Source organism: Hypanus sabinus, chromosome 19 (assembly GCF_030144855.1).
Source record: "Hypanus sabinus isolate sHypSab1 chromosome 19, sHypSab1.hap1, whole genome shotgun sequence".
Classification (NCBI taxonomy): domain Eukaryota; kingdom Metazoa; phylum Chordata; class Chondrichthyes; order Myliobatiformes; family Dasyatidae; genus Hypanus; species Hypanus sabinus.
In genome coordinates this window covers 20,021,255-20,042,414 of record NC_082724.1, presented here as the reverse complement: position 1 = coordinate 20,042,414, position 21,160 = coordinate 20,021,255, and the positions used below count along the sequence as shown (strand labels likewise).

The following is a 21,160-nucleotide window of genomic DNA, read 5'->3' as shown; positions in this document are numbered from 1 at the left end:
TGTTTTTTGGCACATCCAAAAGACAAAGCTTGCTGCTACGAATGCACATCACTACTTTGCTACAATATTGAGTGCAGGCAGAAATTTTGGGCTGAAGGTGTTTTCTTTAGGCAGCAATCCTTTTGCTTTAAAGTGAGAACCAAAACTGCTACTGTTTTTTTTTCTCCTCCAGTGATCCTCATACTGAATCTTGCATTTTGTTCCAAAAGTTCAGGAGTCTAAATACTCCCGCGTGCATTCGAATATCCGAACTCCTCGTTCATCTGCAGAGCAAGAGTAACAAAGCCTGTAAGGAATTTTACAACGCATTGGAGATAAATGATCCTCAGATTTACAAAAAGCTTCCAAGCAAATATCTAAGCAGTAAGTTTCAATTTTATTAAAATTATTAAGTTAACTCTCTTTTTACTTATAATACTGGACTTCATGCAAATTCTAATAGTTACCATGAGTTAACTGTATAAGTCAATATTTATATGAACAGAAACAAAATGGGCCACATCAAAGTTGATACTGATTTAAAAAAAAGCTACAATGATTTTCTGGTAACTCACCACTTGTGTAAACTTTATGTGATAAACTTAACTTGGACAAGATTCATTTTGGCTTAATCACTCTGCAATGCCACCCCCAGTGATTTTCTCTGAATATTGGGGAAGGCATTGGAAAATGCAATGGAAAAAAATTGTCAAACTCCATAAAGAGTACACAATTACTTGGCCAGATGACAATCCAAACGATAAGTGGAAAATTGGCCTTATTCTCATTCCACATATGCACAACTTCACCATTGTTGAAATAACACTCAGCCAGTTTCTCCCCTTCGCAAGACAAGTTTGGCATATAATTTCGTTACAATGACCATGCCCTTTGAAGTCTTTCAGGGCCTGACCATTATGGGTTTTGGAACAGCCGTTAATAGAAGTAAGGCCTTAACCTGCTCTGGCAGGATTGTTGTGCTGGTTTATACAATGCAGAATTATGAAACTAACCACTAACTGCATTACTTTTACAGAAATGACAGATTCAGTGGGAATGGACATTGATATCTACCACAGAGAGAAGTACATACTCAATGACAGGGGTAATGTACTTTCAGAATACAATTTTTTTTAAATTAATTGAGCAGTTTATTTAGATCAGAATATGTTATGAACTTGTTTATTGTATGTAATTGTCAAACTATAAGCAGAAATGCAACAGAAGAAGTTTGCAAGCCATCATTTATGAACAACAATTTAAGCAATATAAATTCATTAAGTTTATTCCTTTACCTTTTGAAATTTGATTTTACTCTGTAATTATGTTAGTATTAACATTGGTGCAACAATTGAAGTTCTGTTTTCTTTCTGAGCTGTCAGTTGATTAGATGCCAGGTGAAATTATGTAGTACTAATTCTCATTGAACCATGGTCTACTTAATAAACAATTTAACACCAATTTATGATAGCCATTGCTGAAGGAAAAGATACCACCACCAAAGCTTCAGAATTTTGACAGAATTTGTCAGTTTTTCTCTTGGCATTGGGTATGTACATAACGGGTTAAGTTATAGGGCTGATAACCTGAGGTCAGAGCTATTGATCTGGAGACAAGAGTTTTACCATTCTGACACCTGGGAAGTTTATATTTAAATAATGGATTAAATCTGGAATAAAAACTTAGTGTTGGTTAAGGTTATCACGACATGTTAAACCCTATCCATAAAGAAAGAGTATCTGCTGTCCTTCCCCAAACTCATCTAGAAGTGACCCAGGCACATCGACATGGCCACCGCCACGGCTTTTTGAAACGGATTGGTTGGTCAGTGGGGGAAGAGGTGGCGAGGAATTGACAATAAATGCTGACCTGGCCAGTCACGTTCACATCCTTCAAGCATAGAAAAAACTCAGCCATCTCATTGCATTTTGACGACTCCTTGTGAGGCGCAGTGCTGTAGCAGTTAGCGCATTGTTTTACGGTGCCAGCCGGTGATCAACAGTCAGGGGTTCAATTCTGCTGCTGCCTGTAAGGCAGTTGTAGCCTCTCCCAGCGATCACATGGGTTTCGTCTGTGTACTCCAATTTCCTCCCCCATTCCACAGACGTATGGTTAGGTCGGTGAGTTCTGGACATGCTATGTTAGTGCCAGAAGCATCGTGACACTTGCAGGCTGCCCAGCACAATCCCCTCCAACGGGATCCCACCACCAAGCACATCTTTCCCTCCCCACTTTCCTGCTTTCCACAGGGATCGCTCCCTACGCGACTCCCTTGTCCATTCGTCCCCTCCATCCCTTCCCAGCAATCTCCCTCCTGGCCCTTATCCTTGTAAGCGGAACAAGTGCTACACCTGCCCTTACACTTCCTCCCTCACCAGCATTCAGGGCCCCAGACAGTCCTTCCAGGTGAGGCGACACTTCACCTGTGAGTCGGCTGGTGTGATATACTGCGTCCGGTGCTCCCGTTTTTTATATATTGGTGAGACCCGACGCAGATTGGGAGACTGTTTCCCTGAACACCTACGCTCGGTCTGCTAGAGTCCCAGTGGCCATGCATTTCAATTCCACGCCCCATTCCCATTCTGATATATCTATCCATGGCCTCCTCTACTGTCAAGCTGAAGCCTCACTCAGGTTGGAGGAACAACACCTTATATTCCGTCTGGGTAGCCTCCAACCTGATGGCATGAACATTGATTTCTCTAACTTCTGTTAATGCCCCTCCTCCCCTTCTTACCCCATTCCTTATTTATTTCTTTCCCCCTTCCCCCCTCCTTTTTTTATTCTCTCTCTGCCCATCATTCTGCCTGTTCTCCATCTCCCTCTGGTGCTCCCCTCCCCCTTTCTTTCTCCTGAGACCTCCTGTTCCATGATCCTTTCCCTTCTCCAGCTGTGTATCCCTTTTGCCAATCACCTTTCCAGCTCTTAGCTTCACCCCTCCCCCTCCTGTCTTTTCCTATCATTTCTCATTTCCCACTCCCCCTCCTACTTTCAAATCTCTTATTATCTTTTCTTTCAGTTAGTCCTGACGAAGGGTCTCGGCCTGAAATGTCGACTGTACTTCTTCCTATAGATGCTGCCTGGCCTGCTGCGTTCCACCAGCATTTTGTGTGTGGCTACAGTCCCTGCTGATTTGATCTGATGCAAAGCTACACCTTTCACTGTATATTTTGATGTACATGGGACAAATAATGCTAATCTTTAAAATCTTTACTTGAATTATATTTAGCAATGAGAATTGTATTAAAACATTACAGGTTAAGTACAATTTCAATAGTAATGTGCCTCGTTAGTTTAGGTATGTTACAGGTATTATCTGGTCCCCAGCATAGATAATACGTAACTGGTAATTTTCCATAACTTGGGTGGATAACATCACCAATGTTATTTATGTCCCCTCATTTCAGTGTTATATTGAGACTTTGCTATGCTGTAAATAGTTAATGCGTTATGCGTGGTTTGATGGTTGTTGATATATTCTTTAGATAATGACTTGTAATATGTTTGATTTGATTCACTTAAAATTCTTTACAAAAGTTCACTCTAACCGGTTTTCTATTGTGAAATGGAAAGAATGAAAGGGCCCCTGTGAATTTTTGAAGCAGAATATTAATTAACAACAGCTGTATATTTGTTGTTCGGGTCACAGTCTAGCTTTTTTTTAAGAGTTTAAATCCTTTGACACATTTGCCTCTTTCCAATTAAGTAAACTTTGCACAAAAGTCAGGCGAATCCCGCTTGTCCAGTCCTTACTAGTCCTAGGTGGGAGAGAACGGTTGCTCTTGAACCTAAATATATTCTTTAAGTATGTGAAAAACTTGGTTTGGTTCAGCTAACTGCAACTTTTTTATATAAAGGAAAGGTGTTGTTTTTGTCATCTATTCACAGGATGCAGGTGTCATTGTCAAGTTGAGTTTATTGCTCATCCTGCATGAACTTAATGTGAGCTTTGGACTTCAGAATTTGTAGTTGCTCTCTTGAGCTTACTTTACGATTGGCTTTTAGAATCCAGAATGAACTGTGTTCATTTTCTTTCAGGTCCTGCTTTTTTTCTGGCTTGCTTTAGTGTTGCAGCTGGGTTGGCTTTCCTGCTTTATCACTGTAAGGAAGGTAAGAGTTTACGAGAAAGCAAAGTGATGATTAAAACTAATTTTACACTGTTGGCTGACCCCAAGTCTTCAAGCTTTTACTTTTGCCTGCTAAACCTACTCTGCAAAAGTTGGCTGAAGATTGTATTGTTTTAGGGCAAACTTCAGTGCCTAATATTAAGCAACGCATTTATAGGAGCAGGAGTTTTGCAGGGTTTAAATTATTGTTTGTTCAATCAAAACTGTGATGTGTCAGAAATACTGGGTGAGACAAAATGAATCACCAGTGGTTACTTCAAGGCTTTTAGAAAGGTGATGGCCGTAGATGGTTAAGAAGAAGTTTGAGTGGGAGTTTTACAGCACGATCACAGAATTTTGAGTTTTTTTAAAAAAAGAAAGCACAATAACACGATGGTGAATGAATAATTAAGTAATAGTGGTAGAACAGAGGAATCAGAGGTTCATATGTTCAGCTGTTTGAAGGTGTGTGCAGAGTTCTTTTGTTTGAACACTTTGAGAGGTAAGTAAGAAGACAAAGATCTTGAAATATATTTGGAGGGATCTTAGGTTTGTGTTGCCTGGAGTTCATGACAGGTGATTGTCAAGGACTGGTGAATTTATGTCTATTGATTGTTTGAAAAGAGAACACAACTGACAAGGCCAGTATTATTGTCCACCGTTGCACCCTTTCTATTGAAGGCAATCCCAATGCGTTGCTGAGCAGGGAAAGGACAGATTTACCAAGTCTATATGATGTATAACTTGGAGGGGAAACTGTAGATGGTGATACTCCCACGTATTTGAAAGGTTTGTCCTTTCTAGTGATAGAGATTTGAGTATATGGGAGAAACCATCTGAGTAACATAGGAAACCATTAAGCATTTTGTGGATGGTGCAAGCTGTAGCCATAATGCCCAGTCATGGGTGAAATGAATGTTTAACTGGGTGAGTGATATGCAAACCAAATACTTTGATGGTGTGGAGTTTCTGCAGTGTTGTGGAGCTGTGGTCATTTGGCAAATGTGAACTTTAACGTGCCTCCGATATGATTTGTAGGTAGTGGAAAAGTTTTGGCCCTTCAGAATGTGAGTCCCTTGTCTTTGGATACTCAGGCACTCACCCCTTCTTGTAGCTGAGGTATTTATGTGGCTGAAGAAGGGTCTCGGCCTGATTCATAGACTGTTTACTCTTTTCCATAGGTGTTGTCTGACCTGCTGAGTTCCTCCAGGATATTGTGTGTGTTACTATTTATGTGGCTTGTCCATTTGAGAGATTTCTGGGGCATGACCCTTTAGTTGAAGAAGGCCGTTTCCTGGCGCTGTCATGTGACACTTATCATCTTATGCCTGAATGTTGCTGAGGCCTTTCTGCGTGTAGCATGAACAGTTTAATTTGCTCTAGAATTGTAACATTGCAGCTTCCCAAATATCCCCACGTCTGATGTTATGATGGAGGTAAGGAGATTAGTAAGGCAGCTGAAAATGGTTGAGCAAGGACAGTGTCATGAAAAGCTGTTGCAGTAATGTTGTGGGACTGAGACGATTGACTTTCAGCAACCCCGACTATCTTTCTTTGTGCACGGTGTGATTTCGGCCATTGGAATCATTCCTCTTGATGTCCATTGACTTCAGGTTTTGCAGTGTTCCTTAGTTCCGCAGTTGATCACTTACTGCCTTGACATCAAGGACAGCCACTCTGGTTAGTCTTTGACAAGCTCTGCAATGAAGTGGTCTTGCCAAACTTCAAACTGGTCATTGATGAAGAGTAAATGTAAAGCTTACTTGGCATCATCACACCAGCACTTTCCATTCCTTTTCCAGTGTTTGGGAATACACTGACTAGGTAGTAATTCACCGGATAAAGTTTGCCTTGATGTTTTGAGAACATGACATACCCAGGCAATTTTTCACCCCGAGTGGTAAGCACAATTTTACTATTGTACTAGAATGGGTTGGCTAAAAGTTTCGGGCCGAGACCCTTCGTCCTTTGTCCTGACACCCAAGAACCAAAACGTTGACAGCGCTTCTCCCTATAGATGCTGCCTGGCCTGTTGTGTTCCACCAGCATTTTGTGTGTGTTGCTTGAATTTCCAGCATCTGCAGATTTCCTTGTGTTTGGTTAAAAGGGTATCTAGTTTTGTATTTGATCTATACTTTTGCATAGTGCAGCATCTTTTACAGTTCTCTCGGCTGATTCCACTTTTCATAAGGGGTGGATTGAGTTGGTTGAAGACAGGCCTCTGTTGATCGGGGGTCTCAGCAGGAAGCAGAGTCGGGTCATTCACTCAACACTTCTGACTAAACACTGCTGTGAACTTTCTAGCCTTGTGTTTACCTCATTCGGAGCCCTACAGTCGCGAGAAGCAATGATGGAGACCGACTTGCTGCTGGTTTGTCCATCACTCTAGATGCGTAGTCATGGCAGATGTGTAGGGCATTGATGTGATCCAGTACTTGTGGCACAGTTTCATCGCATCTAAGCAGACTTGGGGTCCTAAGTTACGGCCTCACCAGGTAGTCTCTCCCTCGCTCTTTGGTATTTCTGGAGAGTATTCTTAGCATTTCCTCCAGCGCTCTCCATTGAACCAGGTTTGATGATAATGGTTGGATGAGAAATACACCAGCCCAGGAGCTTGCTATGTTTGGTGATATCTCACCTGCTGCTCCACAGCAGCTCATGGACGCTCAGTTCTGAAGCGCCCAGTCTGTTCCTACTCACCTGCAATGGGAGTGGCTGTGGCATCATGAAACATGATGCAAGGTGTCCTTGTCACGATACCGTCTCCATAAGCAATGCACCATGGTCATAAGTAGGTGGGTTGGCAATAATGAGCTGAAGATTTACCACTGATGTTGAGTTGCAACAGGAAGGAAGTGGAGATTAACTGGAACATCAACTGAGAAAGAAAATTGAAGTGGTAATGAGAATTAGGACTTAAAACAGTGGCAAGTGAATTCACAAAGAAGAAAGTTGCCTTGGTAACGAGTATGGTTAAAGCAGCATATAACTAATTAAAGGTGTATTGTTGCCATTCTAATTGAGTAGAGAAAGTGTCAATACAATCATCTCTTCCCTTGTCACTTATACTATTTGCTACAGAAGGTGATGCACGAACTCAAAAGGTTTAACGAACCTCCCCGCTACACTTGATCAATAGATCATGTTGCCATTAATTTTTTATATTTTGTTTTTATAACCAGACATAGGAGGTAGAAAGCTAAAATGTGAAAGTGTGCTTCATAATCAAGTTTACCTGTTCTTTGATACTGCATATACAGTTCAGCTGACATCTAAACTTATTAACGATAAGGTTTAATAATAAGATAAATCTTTTATATAAAATCCCCACACAGGCATAAGCCATTCACTGCCGATGAAATGTTGTAATATTAAAAGAAATTGTTTCATGGCAATTTTACTTAAGACTGCTAACGTCAGGTCAATTTCACCTGGATTAATTTACAGCGAATATAAATTAATTCAAATTATCAATTGTTTAGAAAATTAGTACTTTAAAGCTGGGATTCGAATCAGCAATTTCCACATCTAAAATTGACTTTGCATCATGAGTTCTTTATCATTTTATCTACAGATTCCAAATTTGAAAGTACTGCAAGGAAAATTGTTGGATTTTCTTACCTCGGCTTTGGAAGAAGAGCAAGAAGGTACTTGTTAGCATATTTGGAAGACCAGTCAAAGAGGAACTGATGATAGTGCTTCAGCGATCAGCATATTGATGTCGTCTTCAAATGTCTGGGAATGTGTGCACTTCCATTTCCTAGGGCAGATATACCAAAAAGATAAGATTTTCTATTTGTACATGAAGTATATGCACACCATTTTATTGCTGCAGGTCAGCAGTTTTGGGCCATAAACCTCAAATAAGGCAATGATATAGTAAATAAATATTAAGAAATGCATGTGTTGTTTGCCTCTTGTGCCCTCACAGTACTGGCTGATATGCGTTACAGATATTCTGCTATCCAATCGTTTTTAACGACCATACTGTAAAACGTAAGTCAGCCATTTTGGATAGCTTACTGAACTCCAATAGGTAAAACTTACAAGTGTTCAGGCTTTGCAATGAATATTATTCTCTGAAATTGTTGATATTTTCCCAGATAAGTCAAAACTTCCAATGACATTTGGTGCTGTAGGTACAGTTACAAGGCAACTAAATGACCAGGAGTGTACCTTCTGTTTGTGTAGATATGAATGGAGGGATGGCAGCAGAAGTTAATTCAAATCTGTTCAAACAATGAACTGTCGTCATCTTCTATAAATAGTGATTCATGTAAAATGCTGGCCGTCCTCAGGAAATCTTCTTTCTTTGAGCAAGAAGGCAGCTTCTGAGGCTCCAAGACTTCTTGGAAGCAACATAATCTACAGGAGTTGCAGTTACATTATAATTGTGTGAACACCAACTAAAGCAAGCCATTGGAGATGTCCTTGCTTACATCAGTATTGCTTTCTTCCCCCCATCCAATACTTAGCAATCAACATTTAGCTGCAGTTTTAGAAATTGGCTTTGATTTACCCAACTGTGCCATCTGCCCGGAGAATGGTTTAAGATGGCGTGAGTGACAACCTACTGGCAACAACAAAACTACCATCCATTTTATAACCACACTTTTTCTGGAAAACAATCATTGCAATCAATAGCCTGTCACTTCCCTTTAGGAGTTGAGCTTTTGCCGGTTTTGTAGTGTGAACTGAAGCCCGGAAGGTGCAGGACTTTTGTGGAGTGGGTGTGTATGGGCCGAATCGAGGCAGTGCGGCCCGGTCCCAAGAGCGAAGAACGCGCGTGTGAATGGCCAGTGCTGGAGCGGACGTGGAGCTGATTTGACGCAGCAGAGTCGAAGGGGTGGGGCCCAGGCCTGAAAGCGAGGGACAAGCTGACGTTTGACTGATTTAAGTGTCAGCCCAGATTGGAAAGGTTGGGTACAGGCAGAATCAAGGCAGTGGGGTCCAGGCCCGAGAGCAAATCGAAGTGGCAGGACCTGGGTCTGAGAGAGAGGAACGAGTTGAGATCTGGCCGATGTAAGCGCCGGGCCAGATCGAAAAGAGCAGGGTTTTAGGGTCAGAGGTGACGGACAGGCAAGTGTTCAGCTCTCTGCTCACCAAGGTTTACTCATTTCTGCACCGAGCTGAGGCTGTGGCCTGCAACTAATGGACTCCTGGTTTGGCTGTAAGCTCACTTACGTGAAGTTTAGTTCTGAATGTTATTTGCTCATTATTTTAACTGTTCGAATGGTTTTTCTTTAGCATCAAGGGGGTTTGGTGGTTTTCCTTTTTGAATAGGTTCTATTGGGTTTCTTTGTTTTATGGCTGCCTGTAAAGAGGTGAACCTCAAGGTTTTCGAACTCGTTGGCCCAGATAGAGCTGAAGCTAACCTGCAAGGCCCTGCTTTGTGTTGGAACCTGAGGTGATTTATCTAGTCACGTAGATGAGTCAGAACAAACTCCAGCCATGAATTTCCGCTGGATGTATGCAGTGGAGAGTAAAGCTCATAGTTTAAAGGAAGTATAATAGAAAGAACAAATAAGAACAGTTTAACACTTCTGAATCATTAAACACTATTTAAACTACAAAATAATTTAATAGAAAATATAACTTGTTTTATTCTTGATTTTCTTCTCAGTAGTTTCACAGCCTCTATTCCGATTTATGTGCTGAGACCAGAGCCCACAATGTGGCCGCAAAGGAATCTCTTATACCCTTAACTGAAGTTACTGCTGGAGCTCGGCCACTAAAATCAGGACTTCCTAGTCCATGTTCCAGTCCTGCCACACACCAGCAGCTCAGCTTGTCAATATGGATATTAGAACCTAAGGGTTCTAGCAGGAATATCTGGGCTCTTGGTGGAAAGAGGACTGTGAATCCATTGTGGAGACTGGGAAAGCCTGCAGGGCCCCTGCTGCTTGATGGCAACCTGCCCATGAGGTACTTACCACCTTCACCTTGTGCTTGGTGCTGACACATGACTCAAATAAGCTGTTTTAAAGGGCATTTTCATAAGTTCTCCTACTCATTTATCAGTTCTGAAGTTTCAATCTCTGATTAAACTTTGGTTGCTGATGTTCTTGATTCAATAATGAAATTATACCACAATAGATCCTTTGGTATGGAGGTTTTGAACCGTTGGCTATCTTTGCTGCGCCATTTCCCTAGGTAAACACTTGGATCTGTTGTCATCCCGCATGAAGTTGTCTGTAAGGGAAATTAAATTACATTATAGCTCCTGATAATCACTTCACTGCTTATCAGGAGCTTGAACCATGGCCAGTAATTGTAAATAAGCACAGGATTGAAGGCCTCTCATTAAAACTAATCTGCAAATTACACTGCGCTTTCTGATGAGAAGGCGTTAATCTTTTTTATGTCACCGAGAAACTGTTTCCCTCTATCAGTTCCTAGTCAAACAGGAGATATTTAACAGGAGTTAGGAAGTTTAAATTTATATAATTGCCCAATATACTCTTTAAATCTCAATTTTGTATTTAAGATTATAGCTGATAATTGTTACGTTCCTATAACTGTGCGACTTTTATTTAGCAATGTTGATGTTTTGCATCTATAAACATATCAAATGGAAAACATTCTCAGTTCAGAATCATAACTTTTAATCAAATGATGCACATTCATTAGATTTTTTATTGCTGTATCATTGATTTCTGTTAAATGGTAGAACTTGTAAAATTTGTTTGGATTGCGTGAAGATGCAAATTGTCCTGCATCCTTCATACACATAGAATCGTTCTGTGGTCTCACTTTGAGCTGTGAAGTGCTGGGAGCTTTAGTCTTTCTGGCTTCAGGGAATTTATGGAGTAACACTGTTGTTCTTTTTGAAATAATGAGGTCAAGAGAAAATGTAAAGCACATTTGACATTTCTTATGGAGCACAAAGATGTTGCCTATAAATCAGGAAATAGAAAATGTAAGGCATCAAGGTAGAGTGTTTTTAAACTTATGTCCCAGTGTAAAATTCCTATATATATACACTTTTAATATTAAATTTGATTGTTTCTTGTAACTATTTGGTGATGCTATGCAAAGAGATTTGCTTGGTAATAGATGAGATTAACTCAGAGCTACATCTGTTACTAACATGGAGGGAGAGGAGAGTGTCTGTGTTCATCGTATTAGTGTTAAGATTGCTGAAAGTGGAAGTGACCAAAGAGGACCAATTTTCAGGGAACTGCTATTTAAAAGAGTATAATATTCGAGGCATTGTCGTGCCAAAGATGAATGCAGAAATGGAGCTAGTCAGAAAGAGAGAGAGAGAAGTATGCTGGAAAGTAGGACAGGCTTGTTACACTGGTGTATTTACATCTCCAGTAGTATTAATCAATGCCCATAGAAGCCACCAGTCATAAGCCCATCACTGTGATATATTTGGCAGTACCATCATGGTTCCAGGTTTCCTTAAAGGAGCATGTGTGGAGTCCAGGCACCAGCAGTGTTAAAATAATAGAAGCAAATCTCTAGAATGCTTTGGCGTTGTCCCTTTCATTTTCAAAGGCAAGTTATGGAGATGTTCTTTTGATATTGATACCCCAGACCTCGAGATAGTAATTGAAATGATGTTGTTATCCCAGTGTCTTGTTTTTTTTTCACCATAAACTTGTTTGTATGAATTGGAACATAGAAAGGGGAAAAGACATGAATGTTTGAATCCAAAGAGTTAACCAGGTTATGCAAGAAAATGAAGTGAATGCAGAACCAGATGTGCACAATGTCAATGTCAGTTCCGGGTTTGTTTATATTTTTTTCACAGTTTACCACAACTAAAAACCAAGCTTCATCATGAGCTTTTGTAATTAGCAATAAATAAACAGTTGTCAACAAGTCATGTGTATCTTACTTTCAGACTCTGTGGAAAGCATTGAAACACTCCAATCAAAGAATAACATTTAGCTTGCAAGTAATTTAAGTATTCTGCTTTGAAAATTTTAATTGCAGTACACTTCGCTCACGCTAATGTGACCAGTAACATATTACTCAGCTCCATAAATTATGAAATGATCATAGAAGCATAGAAAGATACAGCACAGGATTCGCCCTTACAGCGCACCTTGTCCATGCTGAAGGTGTTGCCTGTCTACACAAATCCCATTTGTTTACATTATTCCTATATTTAGTTCTGAAGTCATCTGGACGTCCTCCCCATGAAGTGTTTGGGATTTCCCCATGTTCTCTGATTTTCTCCCACAATCCAAAGACTTACCGGTTAGTAGGTTAGGTCATTGCAAGTGAGTAGTTGAGGGTTAAGTTGGGGGGTTGCTGGGAGGCACGTCTCGAAGGGCTGGAAGAGCCTATTCCATTCGATAAGTAGATAGAAGGGATTAGACACTCCTTTCCTATGTAAGCACCGATCCAAATGGCTTTGAAATGTGCAACAGCGTTTGCCTCCTCTGGCAGCTCATTCACCATCCTCAGTGTGAGAATGTTACCTCAGGTCTGGTTCATTTTAAACCTGTGCCCTTTTGAATTTGACTCCCTAGTTCTGGGAGAATAAAATGGCTTTCCTCCCATCCCAGCAGTCAACTTGGCAAACCTTTACAATACTCCCTTTAGGCAAGCATATTATTTTCCTCAGGTAACAGGCCCAAGCTGCAACAATGTGGTCTCACCAAGGCCTTCTATAACTGAGGCAAAATCCTTGCTCCTGTAGTCAAAACCTTTTTTAGCATTTTGTCAATGAAGACCAACGTCTCATTGTGTTTTAAGTGCTTACAGCAGCTGAATGATTGCTTTCAGAGACTGGTATGCAATGACATCCTTATTACATTGATCAGCAACACAACACAATCAACACCCAGGGACCACTTTACCAGATTCCCCCTGTACCACTGAGTGCCCGTTCATGGTTTTCTGACCATCCTCTTCCGTGTGTTGTGCATTCAGAGATGCTCTTCAGCATACCGCTGTTGTAACGTGGTTACCCGAGATACAGTCACCTTCCTGGCAGCTTTAACCAGTCTGGCCGTCCTCTTCTGATCTCTCTCATTAACTGCCATTCACTGGGTCTTCTTCTTTGTTTCTCGCACCAATTTCTGTAAGCTCGCGGGACTGTTCTGTGTGAAAATCCCAGGAGATCAGCATGTTCCGAGATACTCAAACCACCCCGTCTGGCACCAACAATTATTCCACCTTCAAAGTCACTTTGTTCACATTTCTTCCCCATTCAGATGTTCAGTCTGAACAGCAACTCAACCTCTTGATCAAGCCTGCAGGTCTTCATGCATTGAGTTACGGCCACGTGGTTAGAAATTTGCGTTAATGAGCAGGTGTATAGGTTCGCCCAATGAAGTGGCCACTGAGTGTATCACTGTTTAAGTAATGTTCTACCTTTCCATTTTGTAAGAAATGAACAAGAATGACCCCTCGTTTATCTGCATCTGCCATGTATTTGCAACTCCCTTAATTTGTTTAGATCAACGTGAGGTCTCTGCGTCCTGCTCACTAAGTTCACTGGTGACACACCAGTGGTTGGCCTCATCAGAAGCAACGATGAACCCACATACAGGGAGGAGATGGGGCAGCGTGCGGCTTTGTGTAAGCACAATGCCCCGAGTCTCAACGTGGACACGACGATCGCGGACTTCAGGAAGGTGCAGGCTGATCGACTCTCCACGGAGAGACAGGAGTGCCAGGTTTTGGGGTGTGCACCTGGCTCCTCAACTCCACCTCTTCAGCACAGTAGTGCCTCCATTTCCTGAGGAGCATGGCATCCCTCCCCCCCCCGTTTCACCATATTCTATCAATGTCCGGCGTGGGAATTCCAATGCACATCCCTGCAGTGGATAATGAGGACTGCCAAAAGCATCACTGGGATCTCTCTCCCCTTCCATCCCCCATTCAGTACATGAATCAAAAGTGCTTCATATGCAGTGCCTCTAGAATTGTCAAAGACCCCTCCCATTCTTCTCACAAACTCTTTGACCTCCTGCCATCAGGCAGTAGGTACTGTAGCATAAGGACCAGAACAGTCAGGCTGGGTAACAGCTACATCCCCAGGCTGTTAGACCTCTTTACACCCTGGTGCCACTCTGTCACCTACCCCCCCCCCCCCCCCCCCAACACCCCAACTCACAGACAGTCACACTCTCATCCTGTACTGGTCACTTTTCACCTTGGTGTCTGTAACATTATACATGAACATAAACATGCACCTCACACTCTACGTCAACGTGTCAATCTGCAGGCTGTGCCACTCAGGGACTTGTGCTAATGTTATTTTGTGACTCCGTGCTGGATCGTACTCTATGTGTTGTGTGTGATCACGCATGCTGTATTTTGCACCCTAGCCCCAGAGAAACCATCTTTCCTTCAGTTGCATACATACGTGTGGTTGAAGGACAATAAACTTGCACACCACAGCTTGCACCACACCAGTAAACTTAGAAATGTTAAGTTTAGTTCCCTCATTCAAACCATTGAAATACTGTACATTGTGAGCCACTGGTGCTTGAGCTTGAGTGGTCCCTACAGTACCACTCCCGCCTTCCCAAAGTACCTTTCTATTTCATGAAAATGACAAATTCAATTCTGTAGTTGCTTTGCTACAGAAGCGTGCAATAACACTATGTAAGATCAACACATACAGACAAGCCGGAGGAACTCAGCAGGTCGGGCAGCATCTGTTGAAACGAGCAGTCAACGTTTCAGGCCGAGACCCTTTGTCAGGTCATTTCCGCTGATGCTGCTGAGTTCCTCCAGCTTGTCTGTACGTGTTGATTTGACCACAGCATTGCAGTGTACTTCGTGTTAACACTGTGTAAGAGTTGGCAGTGCAGTCAGTGATGTTGGTCATGACCATCAAAAAAATACAAATTAATGGCAGTTTGCTGTTTAAATTTAAATTTAAGTAACCCAAAAAAATGCATGCTCTAAGAATTTTCTTATGAAGTGTTGTAAAGAGAATATGCAAACTATATTTCAGACTTCGATGAAATTCATTATTCTTTTAAAAAAGGAGGGTTTCGAGTTTAATCAGTTTCAAGTCTGCAACTAGGACTGTGGTGCAATGCAGAATAATCCACAGTCAACTCCAAAATGCATGAACAGTTCACAACAAGGGAAGCATCCACTTCTGATAAGTATCAGCAACTTTGGGAAAATTGCACCTCCTAGATACACACACACAGATATATATATAGAGAAAGAGAGAGAGAGAGAGAGAGAGAGATCACTATATACAATCCTATGATTCTTTTTCCTGTGGGCATACTCATAATAGTAACTATAAAAGGATCAATGAAAGATCGACAACAGTGCAGAAGACAACAAACTTTGCAAATGTAAATAAACAGCAGCAAATAATGTGAACATCAGATAAAGAGTACTTGAGATGAGATCATTGGTTGTGGGAAACATTTCAATGATGGGGCAGATGAGTTCTTTAGTCGATCGTAAGAGCTGAAAATCATTGAGGTGATTTAAATGTTCACTGTTTAGAGGAAAGTTGCACAAAGGTAATTTCAAAGAGGTCTGTTTAAGAGGAATTTTGGAACAGTTTTCTGCAGCCCACAGAAAGTTGCTGATGACCTTGCCACCAGAGAAAGAGGTGTTCAATTACCCTTCATTCAGCAGGAGTGTCTGAAAAATTCACCCGTTGATTTCAAAGTGAAACAATACAAGTTGGTCGGCCTCATAGTGGGCCATGTGGAGGCACAGGAGGCTTGAGAACTACGAATGGGAAAGGAAGGAAAAGGATGGCTCAAGCACGTGCGGGCTTCGTTGGCAGCCCAAGTGCATACAACAAGGAAGTACTGTGAAGACAGGCACTGAATGCTTCAGTGAGGCAGGGAAAGGACGATGTCCCACCGAATTGTCTCGAAAACATGTTGTTCAATGACGAGAAAGCCAAAGTTGTCTGCTAAAGTGAATTTTTCAACTCACAGGCACTTGAGAGGTTTAAAATGAGCGCACACAAATCAGAGACGGAGAAACTGTGAGTGAATATATTGTTACATTGAAAGACCTGTCAAGGCAATGCACCCTTGGTATTTTTAAACTTCTCCGAGGCAACCTATAGGGTTGTAATTTCAAGGGGGCAGCCGCTATAATTTGCCGAAGATTCTGTGCTTCACCAACTGCAACGTAATGGTAACCTGCAGTCAAAAGACAACTTGCGTAGTTTGTTTTTTACACCTATATGCAAGATATATTCAAGGACTGTGCAAGCAATAAGAAAGAACCTGTAAATTTAAACACAAGGCTGCAGATAAACACACTGTTTCTAATGCAACGTTGGCACAGACAGGACAGCCTGTCTGGAGTCAAGCAGAGAGGATCTGTTAATTATTTATGACCGCTGCAGGTCAATGCTTCAAACAACCATGGTATGAGGCAGCAATACTGAATGAAGTTCAGATGTCAGGGTTGACACCAGTGACAGGGATGTAAAATGAGACAGCTGTAGAATATTCCATTTTGGAGAGGATACCTACCCCTAATAAGTCATTCAGATATTAAGGAGCAGGTCTGTCTTGGGATTTTTTCAAAAATATTTCAAGATTTAGGTGAGATGCAGTGTATGGTTCCATAGAGCAGCTAGTGAGTGGAGTCACCAATGATTGTGGTAGATTATCTCAAATGGCTTGGCTTACAGAATTGAAATCCTTTGGGAAGGACATGTTCAGCTTTGATATATATTCACCAAAAGTTACAGTTGGGGACACTGTTGGACAACATCTTCTAAGGCACCTGCAAGGGAAATACTGGACAAAAAAAAACAAATTAAACCCACTGTTGAACCATCTTATTGTAGCCCATAGCAGTTCCTTATTCCTTGAAGACCCAACAGCTTGAAAGGTTGGAAAGAAATGGAGTTTTAAGTAAAGTAACTCATGATGATTAGGGAACATTAGTGGCATTTGAAGTGGCGGATAAAACAAGATCTGTGAAAAGATCAGGCAGTTCCTTGCTGTGTGCATTGTTAGCGGAATCCAAGTCTTTTACAAACTTGATTCATCATAGGCATTTGTGCAGCTAGGCCTGAGAGAGGATCATGAAAAGTAAGTCACAACCAAAACACCTACAAAGGTTGAACTACACTGGGGAAAGTACTGCTGGTAGATGCAGATATATTTGAGAAATTTGAGGCACATGCATGAAAGATGACTTCCATTCCACTGTTATAAAGCTAATGAATAGACCTCTTGAGCTCACAGACTACGTCATCATGGCCTTGCACCTTATCGTCTGCCTGCATTGCACTTTCTCTGTAGCGGTATCCTGCATTCTGCTAAGCTCTTCCCCTGTACCACTTTGATGTACTTATGATATGATGGCGTGCATAACTAAGTTTTTCACTGTGACAATAATAACCTGATTATGTGTCCATATAGAGATATTCCCATAAAGAGATATTTATCAAAGATTCTGAAATGATGTATGATGATGAATCTATTCTAATGTTGTCACTGAAGTGTCACAGTATAGTTGGTCATTTGTGTTTCTAAGATATAGTGGACTTAGGTTATTGGAACACACCAAGACCACCACATTTTGGACAAATTAGCCGAAGTTTCATGGAAATAGTTGAAAAAGTACAAAAAAGACAAACTGATTTTATCTGAGCAACAAATTATATATTTAAATGAAATACAAAACATAACCATTAGAACAAATTAGTACTATAAGATTCTATTCTTTCCTAATAGTCATCAACAGAGGAATTCATCCGGTGTACTCTGCCGGGTTCTTTTGATTGATTACAAATGAACAAAATCAGCACAGACACCTAGTGCAGATAATGGACTGTCTTCATGCAATGTTTTCAACGACTGCGTCTTTCAAACCTTCATTTTTATTGAAACGTTCAAGATAATTGTCGACACCTTCAAATTTTTTGTAGTTCCTAACTTGCTGAAGTAGTGAAACTTCAGGCACCTCCAAGCCTGAACGCTTGAAACCACAGCGAGCTGAACAGTTCTGAATTACTTATGCACCAACTATCAGTGACATAAATCACTACTTTTGAACACAAACACACCCAACTAACTCTATTTAAAAACTGTCTGCTCTCAGCACAGTGTAATGTCTAATGGCCACACAAGATGCTAGTTAGAAACTGTTCAGCAACATTCTCCTGTCCCACTTAGGCAGCGTAGTGCCCAATAAACAAAGGGAATCCTGGCAATTTTCTCCTTAAGATTTTTGTTCTTTAAGCATTCTCCCAAAGAAGTGGATACACTGGTTAACTGGTGGCCCAATTAATCAGAAATCCACTGCAATTTGATATTGTTAAGAAAATTGTTTTCATTTTTCCCATATCCATGATGCAACATTTATGTGAAGTAAAACTACTCAAAATATTCTATAAATCCAATTAAGTTATAGCCTGACAAGATAGAAAATACCATTATGTTTCTGCACACTGAGGATTACGGCCTATAGGATTAAGCAGGAAAGTAGGTTAGAGGGCCAGGATGAATCACAAACTTGTTGGAAAATGGAACTGGCTCAACAGACCACATGATCTACTTTCTCTTTTTGTTCAAATTGGACAGGAGATAAAGTCTCCTCTGCTTTACAATCTGATTAGAATAAAGGAGTCAGAGAGTCATGGAGCACTACATTGTAGAAACAGTCCTTTCAGCCCATGGACTCCGTACCAACCTGTTTTTCTGTCTGGTCTCATCCACCTTCACCTGGACCACAGCTCACCAAACTTCCCTTTTCCACGCACCTAGCGAAATGCTCTTAGAAGTTATCACTGAGTGGAAATTTACCTCTTGCACGGTCCCAGATTGTTCCACACTTGCACCACTCTCTGAGTGAAAAAGCTCCTCCTCAGGTTCTCCTTATTATTTCACTTTTCACCCTAAGCCTGGGACCTCGAGTTCTAGTCACACGCATCCTGAGGGGAAAAAGCCTTCTTCCCTATACCCCTCATAATTTTGTGTGCCTCACTAAGGAAGCAAAAAGGGGTAACCACTCCAATTTTACAAATCATCATGTCAACAGCATTTTCACTGGCATGACACCGGTTTGCAAGAGGCCATCAAACTTGGTGAAAAGGCCTTTGTTTTAGTACCGAGCGGGGTTCCTGCCGTCAGGCCAGCACTAGGGGGCGCTATTGTTCAACTTAAAAGGAAGGGGGAAATTAGAAAACCAAAAGTGAAGCAAGTATTTTCCATCTTGGGTTCAGTCAGGCAATCAATATTTTCTTACAAGACATTCTACCTGTTAGTGTTAGCATCTGCTTCTCTGATTAAGATTCCCAGAGTAGATGAAACAAGACTGGCAGCAGTGCAAGGAAAATTGGACCAGCTTGTCGTTTGAAGATTCAGTCTTGTGGCTCTGAACTAACAAGGCAATAATGGCCTTTGAAATCCTGGATGTAGGAAAGGTCTAGACACTCACTTGGTCAGGCTGTTCTATCTTTAACATGCCATTATAACTATTTATTTATTTATTTATTTATTAACTTTGTTGAAAATGCATTAAAATCATGATTGTGTTAGCCAACAACATTAGAAATACTCAATACTGACTATTCAGCAGATAAAGTGGCACCTGTGGAGAGAAAAAGGTTAACATTTCAGGTCGATGATCTTTCATTAAAATTGATGTAGGGCCTTGGAAAAAAGTTAGAAGAATTTGCTGTGAAAGTTCAATTTGCCACTATGCTTGAGCAGGCTCACTGAGAGATTGAACCTGAGGCCCTCAGAGCCAAACTTTGTAATCCCATCATGAAGAAAACCTTTGACCTGAAACATTTCCTCTGTTCCTCTCTGCACAGATGCTGCCGAAATTGCCAAGTATTCCTAGCTTTCAGATTTACAGTTTTTGGGGTTAAGCGGGAAAATAAATCAACCATGATTGAATGATCGAAAATTTGATGGACAATAGCCTAATTCTGCAATCTTGTCTTATGGCCTTACTTGCAATTTCAATTTTGATTGGTAAGCAGCAGATTATTTCAGCTAAAGAAGTCAAGACTGCTTTTTTTATATACTCAATTTCAAGCAAATCATTTTATATATTTAAAGTTAGCAGTCTTGGCGTCTCAACAGTATGAGGTTTTGGCCTAATCAATATGAGTCAATGATCTTGAAATATGTATTGCTGCTCAAATTAAACATTCTCATCCAAAGTACGCTTACAGTTTACTTCCATTCAGTTAAACTCTCTTCAAATTTCTCCTCTTACCCCCTCTCCTTTTAATCTCACATCTACAGGTAGATCTATTATTTACCAAATAATCACTTACTTTGACAGCTTTTCATGAAAATTCCTTCCAGGTTTTTTTTTTGGAGAAAACTGATATTTTTCAGTGCCTGTTGAACTTACAAAAATTCTAACAAAGCGTTTACTCTTTATGTTGTGTCTTAGTCTTAGGTACTGTTTCTAGTTAAGTTATTTTCAATTTAAACATTTAAATCTTTGCACGCATCACTGAATTTAAAATCTTGCGTTCAGCCAATACAATTTCCATCAACAGGTTGACATGAACTGATCCAAATTCTTACAGGAAAACTTAATTTCAGCTTCCTTCCCATTAATAAACCACTTTTCTAACAAGCCCACCACCAACAAACCCCATTCTGTCTCAGCAGTTTCCATTATTCGAAATTGATTCTGTTAAAGGTAAGTTACATGCATGACTCCCTGTGGTAACTTTTCTGACACCTCCTGCTTAAAACCCAAAAGGTCAGAAGGATGGTGAGGCCCCCGCTTTCGCGGTCCGTATTCGTACTGAAAATCAAGATCAAGCGAGCTTTTGCCCTTCTGCTCTACGGGAGGTTATTAATCAGCAGCAGGATTTGCAAATGTTATATTTTCAGTTACATTATTACTACCTCCCTTGGCTTCAGTATTTTGAACTTCATTGTATGTGCCGTATCACATTTGAGCAACATGTTTTTTTTTTGGGGGGGGGGCGAAGAAGCTAGATGCTCATTTAAAAACAAATGAAGATTGTTTCTTTAAATCATCTACTTAGAGAGGTACGAATTGCTGACCTCTTCTGTTCTCCCTACTGTTTTTCTGGAGATAGAACTTAGCTTTGCTGCAACTTGTGGGCAACTTGTTGCTTCACAACAATCTCATGTGAGCTAAAGGTTTAAACCACAAGAACA

The 21,160-nt window shown here is 40.8% G+C and overlaps 1 protein-coding gene across 6 annotated transcripts in view; it reads left to right on the top strand.

The window, feature by feature from the left end:
- Positions 1 to 21,160, top strand: part of card19 (caspase recruitment domain family, member 19) — a 131,205-nt gene that overhangs the window by 16,355 nt on the left and 93,690 nt on the right. For 5 of the 6 annotated variants that reach the window (XR_009506771.1, XR_009506769.1, XR_009506770.1 and 2 more), the window contains 4 exons: positions 210 to 363; positions 1,016 to 1,084; positions 4,018 to 4,089; positions 7,660 to 7,732. Coding sequence is in view for 3 of the 6 variants with exons in the window: in XM_059944126.1 (XP_059800109.1) it covers positions 210 to 363; positions 1,016 to 1,084; positions 4,018 to 4,089; positions 7,660 to 7,732 (368 nt within the window). In the remaining 3 variants the exon portion in view is untranslated. Of the gene's footprint in view, positions 1 to 209; positions 364 to 1,015; positions 1,085 to 4,017; positions 4,090 to 7,659; positions 11,916 to 21,160 lie in introns of those variants that run through there. The other variant, XM_059944124.1, reaches the window with a different exon arrangement.